Source organism: Elaeis guineensis, chromosome 10 (assembly GCF_000442705.2).
Source record: "Elaeis guineensis isolate ETL-2024a chromosome 10, EG11, whole genome shotgun sequence".
NCBI classification, from domain to species: domain Eukaryota; kingdom Viridiplantae; phylum Streptophyta; class Magnoliopsida; order Arecales; family Arecaceae; genus Elaeis; species Elaeis guineensis.
In genome coordinates, this window is record NC_026002.2 from 17,554,563 (window position 1) to 17,567,095 (window position 12,533).

Consider the following 12,533-nt stretch of genomic DNA (forward strand, 5'->3'; position numbering starts at 1 on the left):
ATCCTGACGGCCTGGACATGGATCTCGAAGTGGCAGCTGGTCTTCTGATCCTTGTTGGTGCTGGGATGATGTACTCACCCATTCGGCTAGCCCATATGGTGGGGAGGAGGCCGTCCATTCATCCAAACTCGATCCTGAATCGATTATTCTCCAGTGGGGATTGAGGCCCTATAGTCATACTTAGGAGAGGTAGTTGCGCCAGATCACCCCCCTCCAACTCCTTTTTTCTGTACCAAAAAAAAAAAAAAACCATATATAGAAAGTTTCGACTAGATCTTCTGCAGGACGGCACTCAGCAACAAAAGGGTGGTTCAGGAGCTCCCCCACTGTCCCTCTCTTCCGTCAGTCCTCTAAACACCTTTCCAAGAAGCTCCAGAACTCCGGCAATGCAGTAACCGGACCGCTGGTGGGCCGCCGATGTAAATGGTGCACATCATAGGGGCCCAATCCGCTTTCGTATCCTTCCCACTACTCCATACGCCGGCGTAACTTTTCCCAAATAGACAAACCTAAAGTCAAACCAGAACCAGACTAGCAACCCAAATAAGGTCAACGAAAGAACAACACATTTAATTGCTGTGCATTGTTTCTAACTCTGTCTTGAACTAAGATATCAACCAATCTTATAACTTCAGACAGTTGACAGGTATCATTCTAATCAGATCACCAAACAACATGAATCGTCCAAGCAATAGAACTGCTAGAAGTTCAGAACTCATCGTACCATAGTCAAATTGAATTTTCATGATTTGTGATAATTGCCAACACAGTCCCATGTGTGTTTTGAATAACTTTGTTCCATGATTTGTAGACGATAGATACCTTAGTCCAATAGACTTGAGCATCATTATGATGACATAGCCGATCAATAATGAACCTATGAAGAGATTAGTCAGCTGAAAATAAAATTGCAGAGATCACTATAAAACAGGAGCTTCAATAATTCACTCCAATTATAAATCTAGCTGTGAGATACCAAACCCTGGAAGTCTAACACAGGCAGATACTCTAAAGGGCGATGGTCCGAAAGCATGCCTTACTTTAGATCAAAATACAGTCAAGCTTCTGTTCCGCACAGAAAGGTACAAGCTCGGAGTAGAGAGCAAAGAAAGTCAAAGGAGAGACAGATGTAATCAGGGTAATGATCTGAATGAAGCAATCAATAAAGACACATCTTAAGTAGGGTATTTCATTACCGGCCCACACAAAAAGTATAATTAGCAATGCTATTCCAAAACAAAATCAGGCACGTTTCAAATGTTTGACTTCAGAATGCAATCCCCCCATGGATAATATGAAACCTACGTTTGCAAATATCACTCATCAAAACATATTTATCCGATTCGAGCAAACTCCACCCTATGAAAGATGAAGTACAATAAACGATGAACAGTCGCATTATCTGTAAATTCGAGATCTTCTAGCTTTTTCCACACTTCATTGTTTTCTTGTGATGTTTCCATGATTCATTCTATCAAGATCACTAACACACCATAAAATTCGGCAAACTTGAATTATGCATCATGATATGGACCAGTAAACAAGAAAACCAAATCATGCAAGCGACAGTAATCAGAGCCATTTCATTGTGCAAAAGCTAAGTGCACATGAACTTCTGAGACAGAAAGAACAAACTTTGAGCAAGATAGCAGACACCAGAAATTCAATGTTACTAGCTCAGAATGCCAAACATGTAACTAGTTCTCCGTGAGATGTAGTTGAAACTTATAGCAAAGAAAACGGAAGCCGAAAAAAGGAGACAGGTCTATCAAATCCACATGTAAACCAGAGTGTAAGTAGTATCCTCAACACAAGTATCCAAATGCATTAAAGTGGACAATCCAGGATGGCACCAAACGGATCCATATCTGGGCATCAACTAACCGAACTGGTGAAGATCATGGAGAGACGAGACAGTGAGCGAATGAGAAGCACTCGATTGTCTTGAAGGACCAGGACCAGGTCGGATGTAGTCTGATGCGTGAATTCATAGCAAACATTGTGCGGCTGGTCCTATCTGCAAGGTTATAACATAAAATTTTCTCGGGATTGACCAAATACACCTTGTCATCTTCCCCTCTTCCTCCTCGAGCAAAAAAGACAGGAACTGCAAGGAAGCTCCAGTCAGGTAAAATCCCAAGACGATTCTCAAAACGGGGCACGGGGTAAATATGAGCATATACATCCCCCACTGCATTGAGATCAACATCGTATAATAAAGACCAGCTCGGATTGTCTTTTCCCATCTCAAAAACTTGGAAATGCAGCCAGTCCACATCACCGCTATCATCGTCATCTACAGTCTCAATCAAGTGCAGGTGGCCGCGAGACTCTCCGAAATAAGCCGCGTCCCGCGGCGACCCAGTGACGGCAACCAGGTGGTCTGCACCACCTGCTGCTCCACATCAAAGGAGACAAGCAAAGCATCTTCAGTGATCCAGTGCAGTGCGCCATTCCAGTAAACACCTTTCCGTGAAATGCTACCGCCCGGCACAGTCTCCCTTGAGAGCTCCCATGCGCTGGTAACCGACGAGTATATCTCGATGTGAGCTGTGGGACCGGACGAAGAGAGCACGGCGTTGGAGCTGAGGCAGGCAATTCGATACTGCAGGGATGTGGAAGGATCGAAAGCAAGCATGAACTGGTATTTACATGGATAGGAGCCAATAGGGGGGTCGGGGATTTGCCTGTACTGCATGGTGGTTGGATTGAGGAGGATGTAGGTCTTGCACAGCAACTGCCAGGGTTTTGTGCAGAGGAGCAGGCCGTTGCAGGACTGCACGACGTGGAAGCGACCGCCCTGACCGAATCGGTGGTCGAGGGAGGAGAGTGAGGGGTCGGGAAGGACTGCGGAGGCACCGCCGTCGACTGAGAAGGAGAAGAGGGGGCCCTGAAAGTCCTCTTGGACGAGGAGGCCGGAGACGGTGAGGGGGTTGCAGCGGGTGTGGACGGCGACGAAGACGGGATCGGAGGCCAGGGCGAGCCATTGCTTGCAGACGCTCTTGAATCGGACGACGGACTTCGCCGGCAGCCTGGGGAGGATCTCGAAAGCGATCAGATCGCTTTTGAGGGCCATGGCTGATGGAGAGGAACAGGGCGATATCTCTCTCCCTCTCTCTCTCTCTGAGCTCTGAATGCTTCTTGTTTGCCCTCTCTTTCTCCTCTGCCTCGCTATTTATAGTGGTGAAACGAAAAATAAGAGGGAATTCTACTACTTCCCCAAGAAATGGCGGTTGCAGGCTCATCAAAGAGAGTTACTTCCAAATTACATGTCTACCGTCCAAATCAGCTACCACAACAAGAAATACAAGCATTTAGCGTACAAGCATTTCACAGTGAAACAAAATTGTACAATTTCAATGCAGTATTTCACTTGTACATAGGATAATAACTCATACAGCTTGACTTGACTTAACCACAACCATAATGGGACATTTTGCATATAACTATACAAATCAACATCATAGTACATTAAATGTCATGTACACTCTCTCTTCACAATCCTCCCTGACAGGCTCTTCTAACGTTAGCATCCAACTGAAATGACATGCACATTAGAAGAGGCAACCAGTCAACCATTTGAAGGTGATCATCACTAAACAGGACGAAAGAAGCTAGGGTGTGTTTGATTGGCATTGATTCAGAATCAAATAGAATAAATTTTTTTAAGGTGTTTGATTTCAAAGTCGAAATCAAAATGATATTTGAATTATAAAGGAGAGTATAAATTAGATTTTAAAAAATTGAAATATTTTCATCCTTATTTAAAATCAAAATGAAAATAAAATTTTTTGCGATCAACCAATTGGAACAAAAATCATTCATTCTCATTTTTATTCCAGAGTCCATCTCTTCCTAATCAAATATTATCATGTATTATAAAAAATAACATGCAGCTCTTTCCAACCAAACATGTCATGTGTTATAAAAAATAACATTCTCTCAAGGTCTATTTTCTAAGGCTTTAGATCAAATCTCGAAGCCACTAGTAAGAAACACCAAAAGCCCTTAGGAAGTTGAGCTCTCTAGTATTCCAAAAGATCTAAATAAAAAATAAAAAAGATAGACATATACATTCACTGCCTGAATGCAATATTTACACACACACACATATATATATATATATAAACATATACACGTACATATACATGTAAACATTTTGGAAGGATTTATAATGGAAGAGATTATAGGTGCATTTAGCTTGCAATTAGAGCTGGAATTTGAATTAAAATGGATTGAAATAAAAATCAGAATGGCTATATCATCAAATGCATTTGATTTGTGACTCAGAATGAGCTTTGTACACTAAGAGATTGTAGGAATTAAATTTTGGAAGATTAGGACAATTTCTATTTTCCCTCGGAATTGCAATAGGAATGAGGCTTCCTCCAAATAAATAGCTGGTATGAAAGTTACTCATTCCATTCCCAAAACAAAATCAGGCACATATTTGATCTTTAACTTCAGAATGCAATCCCCCACGGATAATATGAAACTACAGCTGCTAATAACACTCATCAAAACATGTATCGGATTCAACCAAACTCCACCCCATGAAAGATGAAGTACCATAAATGATGAACCGTCACATCATCTGCAAAGTCAAGTTCTAGTAGATTTTTTCCACACTTCATTTTCCCCTTGTGATTTTTCCATGATCAGTTCTATCAAGATCACTAACATACAATAAAATCTCAGTAAAGATGAATTATGAATCATGATATGAGCCCGTAAAATCGCGCAAGAGCTAAGTGCACATGAACATTTGAGACAGAAACAACAAACTTTCAGCAAGATAGCAGACATCAGAAATTCCATGTAAGCTGCTCAGAATGCCAATCATGTAACTAGTTCTCCATGAGATAGTAGCTGAAACTTACAAAAAAGAAAACAGAAGGCGAAAAAAGGACACCAGTCTATGTAAACCAAAGTGTAAGTAGTTTCCTCAACACAAGTATCCAAAATGTATGAAGTTGACAATCCAGGATACCGCCGAACGTATCTATATCTGAGAATCAACTAACCAAACTGACGGAGATCGTGGAGAGAAGAGACTGTGAGCAAATGGGAAGAAGTGGATGGTCATGGGTAAATTGAGCAGACTCGTCGGGGCGCACGGCTTCATGGCACAAATTTTGTAGAAGGTCCTATCACCAAAGTTACAACAGAAAATATTCGGGGGATAGGTAAAATACAGCTCGTTATCTTCCCCTTCTCCTCCTCGAGCAAAAAACACAGGAACTGCGTAGGTACCCAAGTCCGATAATATCCCAAGAGAAATCCTATCAGGAGGCGGCGCCTTAGTCTGAGGGTACTCAGCCCTCACATCATTGAGATCAACATTGTATAATGTTGACCAGCTCGCATTGTCTTTTCGCATCTCAAAAACATAAAAATGCAGCCAGTTAAAATTACCTCTACCAACGTTGGCCGCAGTCTCAATCAAGTGCAGGTGGCCGCGAGACTCTCCGAGGTAAAGCATCACGCCGCAGGGATCCCGTAGCGGCAGGCGGATGGTCCTCACCAGTTGCCGGTCAACATCAAAGGAGACAAGGAGACCATTTTCGGTGACCCAGTTCAGTGCGGCATTCCAGTAAACACCATTCTGAGTAATTCTACCGCCCGGCACAAGCACCCTCGAGAGCTCCCATGCACCGGTTTCCGACGAGTATATCTCGACGTGAAACGGAGGAGCTCCGAGATCGAACGCAGGGGGCGTGTTGTTGGAGCAGAGGCAGGCAATTCGATACCGGAGGGATGTGGAAGGATCGAAAGCAAGCATGAACTGGTATTTGAATGGATATACGTCAGTCGGAGGGTTGGGGATTTGCCTGTACTGCATGGTGGTGGGATTGACGAGGAATTGGCTCGACGACAGAAGCGGCGAGCGGCTTCTGCAGAGAAGCAGGCCGTTGCACGACTGGCAGACCGCGAAGCCACAGCTTTCAGCGAATAGGTGGTCGAGGTAGGAGAGTGAGGGGTCGGGGAGGACTGCCGAGGCGCCGCCGTCGACGGAGTAGGAGGAGAGGCGGCCCGACCCGATTTCATGGATGAGGAAGCCGGACACGGTGAGGGGGTTGCGGCGGGTGTGGGCGTCGAGGAAGAGAGGATCGGAGGCCAGGGCGAGCCACTGCCTGCAGACACACTTGAATCGGAGGACGGACTTCTCCGGCAGCCTGGAGAGGATCTCGAAAGCGGTCCGGTTGCTGATGGTGGCCTTGGCTGCCGATGACGAAGAGGACGACATCTCTCTCTCTCTCTGAGCTCCGAATTCTTCTTCGCCCTCCATTTCTTCCTCGCGTCCCAATATACAGTGGTGAGATCAAGGATGAGAAGTTATTCTGTTTACTAACAAATTGCAGTTAAAGGTGAATAACAGAGAATTATTTGCAAATAACACCTCAGCGTCTGCCAAAATACTCAAACATGTCTACTATTAAAATCCATCATATCTACCATTCAAATCAGGTACCATGCAACCATCTCACCATAAAACAAGATTGTGCAATTTGAATACAGTATTTTACTCGTACATAGGATAATAATTCAAACAGCTCGGCATTGCTTAATTGCAATTATAATGATACAATTGTCATAAAAATATATAAATCAACATGATAGTACATCAAGGGCACATACAATAGCTTCTAATCTTAGCATCCAAATGAAACGGCTTGCACATTAGAAGAGGCAAGTAGTCAGCCATTCGAAGGTGATCATCACCGAATAAGATGAAAGGAGATAAGGCGCATTTAATTTGCAATCATAATTAAAATTGAAATAAATTGAAATAAAAATCAAATTAAATAATTTATCTCTGAACGTATTTGGTTTTGTAACCAAAATCGAAAATAGAATAAAATTTAAATCATAAAAAAGAGTACGGATTAGATTTTAGAAGATTGAAAAATTTTCATTCTCTCTTAGAATTAGAATGCGAATAGAACTTTCTCCGATCAAATAGTTAGAATGAGAATTATTAATTTTCATTCTCATTTTAGAGCTCAACTCCTACCAATTAAACACACATCTAATATGTTATAAAAAACCACATGTTCTCAAGATCCATTTTATAAGGCTTTAGATCAAATCTCAACATGAATATCAACGAAACACCAAAGGAAGACACACATATACATTCATTGCCCGAATACACTATATTTGTATGTGCGCGTGCACGCATGCATATATATATATATATATATATATATATATATATATATATATATATATATATATATATATATAAAGGATTTATAAAGAAAGGGATTACAAATGCGTTTGGTTAGCATAAGGATTTATAAAGGAAGGGATTGCAAACTCGTTTGGTTTGCAACTAGAGTTAGAATTTGAATTGGAATATATTGCAATGAAAATCAAATACATAGAAATGCATTTGCTTCGTGACCAGGATAGAATTTAGCTTTGAATATTGAGGGAGAGTAAATATTAGATTTTACGATTAGAAAATTCTTATTCTTCCGTGGAACCACAATGGAAATGGAACCTCTCCTAACCAGACATACTCTACATGCACTTGTAGTCACTATTGAGAAGTAAAGATCGATGAGGATGCTCAATGGTTGGTGCCTATGGTCATAGGGGTCACAAATAGAGAGATAACATTATAGTCCACTTGAATGAAGAGACATGAAAATATATTTCATAATAATGAATATGAAGCTTATTGATGTAAAATTTTATATTAAAGAGAGAGTGAAGGAAGCATACCTTTGCATAAACAAATTTATACATATAGGAACATGCAATTATCATGAACATAAAAACACATGTTAATGAAATAATGCACAGATGGTACTTAGTTATAATGATATTTTATTATACATATTAAGAGTGGTGATAAACATTTGGATAAGCTGCAATTATTTGCAATTGCAATAAGCATCTAAACAGACGTTTACCATGTTGGATTACAAAATAGCAGTAACCGACAGGATCTCTAAAAAAACCAAATACATTTGTTGGACATCTGTTTGAATTCACTTTCCTGATTGACTTTAGTCCATGCAAAATTAGTTAAAACAAGTTACCAAAAAATAACTTTCTGCATGTTTAGCCTTCTCAACTGTCCTCACACTTATATTGAGGGGGAAAAATAAAGAATTAGAACGTTGATATCCAGCCTAGTACAAAAGCCGAAAACGTTCCTAGCACCTAACTAACTTTATATGGAAAGTTTCGACTAGATCTTCTGCGGAACAGCACTTGGCAACAAAAGGGTGGCTAAGAAGGCCACCCACCATCCCTCTCTTCCTATACTCCAAACTCTTTTTCAAGAAGCTCTGGAGCTGCGCTGATGCCCAATGGCGCACATTAGAGCGGCCCAAACCCTAGGAAGTCGGCAATGTTGACCTCCCCATACCTCCCACCGCCCCATACACCAGCAAAAGTTTCCAAAAGAGACAAACCTAAATCAAACCAGAAGCAGACTTGCAACACAAATAAGGTCATCGAAAGAAAAATCCATTTAATACCCTGCATTGTGTCTTGAACTAACGTATCAACCAATCTTATGCCTTCAGACAGTTAACAAGTATCATTCTAATCAGATCACCAAACAACATGAATGAATGATTGTCTAAGCAATAGAACTGCTAGCAGTTCAGAACCCATTGTACCATAGTCAAATTGAATTCTCATGATTTCTCATACTTGCCAGCACACTCCCATGTATCTTTTGAATAACTTTGTTTGATGATTTGGAGACGATAGCCATCTTATGCGAATACACTTGAGCATCATTATGATGACAGGGCCTATAAATAATGAACCTATGAAGAGATAGCTGAAAATAAAATTGCAGAGAACACTATAAAACAGGAGGTTCAATAAATCGCTCCAATTATAAATCTATCTGAGTTACAAATCCCTGGAAGTCTAACATGGGTAAATATTCTAAAGAGTGATTGTCCCAAAGCATGACTTACTTTAGATCAAAATACAGTCAAGCTTCTGTTCCACACAGAAAGATACAACATCGATCGGTGTCGAGAGCAAGGAAATTTGAAGGAGATATAGATGTAATCAGGGTCATTATATGAATGAAGCAATCAAGGAAACACTAATCTTAAGCAGAGTATTCAATACCTGCCAACTCAAAGGTATAATTGGCATGAGCAACAAATGGCACTCCATAACAAAATCAGGCACATATTCAATCTTTAGTTTCAGAATGCAATCCCCCATGGATCATATGAAACCTACGTGTGCAGATAACACTCATCAAAACATGTATTTGATTCAAGCAAACTCCACCCCATGAAAGATGAAGTACAATAAACGCTGAATGTCACATCATCTGCAAAGTCAAGTTCTAGCAGCTTTTTCCACAAACAGTTTTTCCTTGTGATGTTTCTCCATGATTCGTTCTATCGAGACAACTAACATACAATAAAATCTCGGTAAAGATGAATTATGAATTATGATATGGAGCAGTAAACAAGAAAACCAAATCATGCAAGCAACACTAATCAGAGCCATTTCATCGGACAAAATCTAAGTGCACATGAACTTTGGAGGCAGAAAAAGCGAACTTTGAGCAAGATAGCAGACACCAGAAATTCCTTGTAACTAGCTCAGAATGCCAATCACGTCACAAATTCCCCATGAGATAGTAGCTGAAACTTACAGCAAAGAAAACATAAGACGAAAAAATGAGATAGATCTATCAGGTCAACATGTAAACCCAAGTGTAAGTAGTTTCCACAACACAAGCATCCAAAATGTTGAAGCTGACAATCCAGGATACCACCAAACATATCTGCATCCGAGCACAACTGACCGAACTGATGGAGATCATGGAGAGAAGAGACTGTGAGCAAATGGCAGGAGGGCGGTTATCATGTTAGAACTGTCCAGATGCATTGCGTGTGGACTAAGGACAAAAATTTTGCGGCAGGTCCCATCTGCAAGGTTATAGCAAAAAATATTCTCGAGATAGGTAAAATACAACTTGTCATCTTCCCCTTCTCCTTCTCGAGCAAAGAAGAAAGGAACCGCACGGATGCCCCAATTAGATAATGCCCTAAGAGCAAGCTCATGAGGAATCGGCGACTTAGTCCCAGCATACTCATCCCTCACTCCATTGAGATCAACATTGTATAATAAAGACCAGCTCGGATTGTTTTTTCCCATCTCAAAAACATGGAAACGCAGCCAGTCGATAACACCGCCACCAGGACTGGCTACAGTCTCGATCAAGTGCAGGCGGCCGCGAGACTCTCCAAAGTAAAGCGTCACCCCGCGGTGATCCCGTGGCGGCATCCGGGTGGTCTTCACCACCTGCTGGTCAACATCAAAGGAGACAAGGAGATCATTTTCGTTGACCCAGTTCAGTGCGCCGTTCCAGTAAACACCTTTCTGCATAATTCTACCGCGCGGCAGAGTCTCCCTCGAGAGCTCCCATGCACCGGTATCCGACGAGTATATCTTGATGTGATACTCAGGAACTGTGGGATCTAACGCAAGGGTCCTGATGTTGGAGTTGATGCAGGCAATTCGATACTGAAAGGATGTGGAAGGATCGAAGGCAAGCATGAAGTGGTATTTGATTGGATAGATGTCGGTAGGGGGGCTGGGGATTTGCCTGTACAGCATGGTTGTGGGATTGACGAGGTATAGGACCACGGACGGCAGACCCCAGCTGCTCCTGCAGAGGAGGAGGCCATTGCAGGACTGGCAGACTACGAAGCCATACGTTTCGGCGAATAGGCGGTTGAGGGAGGAGAGTGAGGGGTCGGGGATGGCCGGCGAGGCGCCGCCGTCGATGGAGAAGGAGGATAGGTGGCCTGACGAGATTTCTTGGATGAGGAATCCGGAGACGGTGAAGGGGTTGTAGCGGGTGTGGGCGGTGAGGAAGAAGGAATCGGAGGCCAGGGCGAGCCACTGCTTGCAGACGCATTTGAATCGGAGGACGGCCTTCGCCGGCAGCCTGGGGAGGATCTCGAAAGCGATCAGGTCGCTGGGGACCTCGACTGTTAATGAGGAAGAGGGCGACATCTCTCTCTCTGAGCTCCGAGTGCTTCTTTGCCCTCTCTTTCTCCTTCGCCTCCCCATTTATAGTGGTGAAATGAAGGATATGAAGTTATTCTGTTACATCACCAAGAAATTGCAGTTGCAGGTTCAGTTATCTTGCAAATAGAAAATAGTATACTCTTACGGTCCATTTCCTAAGTCCCTAGATGAAATCTCGATGCCAATATTAACAAAACGCCGAAGGTCCTCAGGAAGTTGAGCTCCCTGCATCCCAAAAGACCATAAAACATGCAGATATACATTCACTGTTTGAAAGCAATATTTACATACATAAATATTTAGCAAGGATTTAGGAAGAGATTACATGCATTTGCAGTCACTATTGAGATGTAAAGATCCATAAAGACACTCAGCGGTCTATGGCTCTTGTCATAGGGGTTGCAATAAGGGAGACACCATTGTGTTCCACTTGAATAAAGGTGTATGAAAATATTTTTCATAACACATGAATACACACACGCACACATACATACATAGATACATAAATATATGAAGCCTCTTGGTGTAAGATTTTATATTAAGGAGAAAGCTAGATACAACGAATGAACAAAGCATACTTCTGCATAGAAAAATTTATATATGCATGATCATGCAATTATCATGAATATATAAAATGCGTATGTCAATGAAGTAACGAAAAGATGGTACTTTGTTATAATACATGGTAGCAGTAGAAATAAACACTCCCATAAGCTGCAATAATTTGTAATTGCAATAAACATGTAAATAGATGCATAATGATGCAGCTAGATGCAATGGTAAAAATGTAAAATTGCTATTAACATCTAAAAAGCTATATTAAACAGCTAGTAAACAAATATTGAAGGCCACAATGCGATGTTGTAAATACCAATAATGAATAGTAATGGATCCTCGCATCAAATACTTCACAATCATGGCACTACACAAAACCAATGCAAAACTTAACATAGACAAGTCCCATTTGCAACAGAAAAGATCCCATCCTAAAACATTATAACCATTATTATAATAAAGCACAGAAAAGAAAAAAAGGCACTATTGCACCAATAAAATCAATAAACACCAAGATCTTGTGAGAAGCTAGCACCGCAGGCATCAATACACGCCACATAGCCCTCGGGATCAAGCATGCAGGCAACATTGGAACCTTAAGAGCCTAAGCTAGGACATATCAAGCACCTAGGCACCACAAGCACGACTACATGCCTGATCCAAGATAGATCAGGTAGCCACCAATGGTTGCATAAAAATACAAATACAAGCACAAGCATAAACCAAAGGCAAATAGGACACAGACTAGTAGAAATCGAGGTAGGGCTTAGGTAGAAATCTGGGATTAGCTTTATGGCTAGATCTCATGTGGAATAGGCAATGCATGGGGTCGATAGCCATAGAAGTGCTACACATCGCACATTTTGAAGAAGTGCAGGCTGAACGCTAGGGTTAAGGAAAGTATTGGAGCTAGGGATTAGGATTTGAGGTTTTAGTGTAGAAAA

At 41.6% G+C, this 12,533-nt stretch overlaps 3 protein-coding genes across 3 annotated transcripts; all 3 read right to left on the minus strand.

Annotated features, from left to right (window-relative positions):
- Positions 1-1,650: 1,650 nt before the first annotated feature.
- On the minus strand, positions 1,651-5,020 carry LOC105052927 (F-box protein At5g07610). Its single transcript, XM_073244996.1, is given in 4 exon segments — positions 1,651-2,356; positions 2,359-3,109; positions 3,111-3,289; positions 4,881-5,020. Coding segments are annotated over 3 exon segments (1,344 nt in total). The 5' UTR covers positions 3,246-3,289; positions 4,881-5,020; the 3' UTR covers positions 1,651-1,898.
- Positions 3,297-6,601, minus strand: LOC105037197 (F-box protein At5g07610). Its single transcript, XM_073244997.1, has 2 exons — positions 5,416-6,601; positions 3,297-3,537 (listed from the first exon to the last, which is right to left on the minus strand). Exons 1-2 carry the CDS (start codon positions 6,287-6,289, stop codon positions 3,527-3,529), a joined length of 885 nt encoding a protein of 294 aa, XP_073101098.1. The 5' UTR covers positions 6,290-6,601; the 3' UTR covers positions 3,297-3,526.
- Positions 6,602-9,664: 3,063 nt separating this feature from the next.
- Positions 9,665-11,375, minus strand: LOC105052925 (F-box protein At5g07610-like). The gene has a single exon (XM_073244589.1). It carries the CDS (start codon positions 11,074-11,076, stop codon positions 9,817-9,819), a length of 1,260 nt encoding a protein of 419 aa, XP_073100690.1. The 5' UTR covers positions 11,077-11,375; the 3' UTR covers positions 9,665-9,816.
- Positions 11,376-12,533: the final 1,158 nt, after the last annotated feature.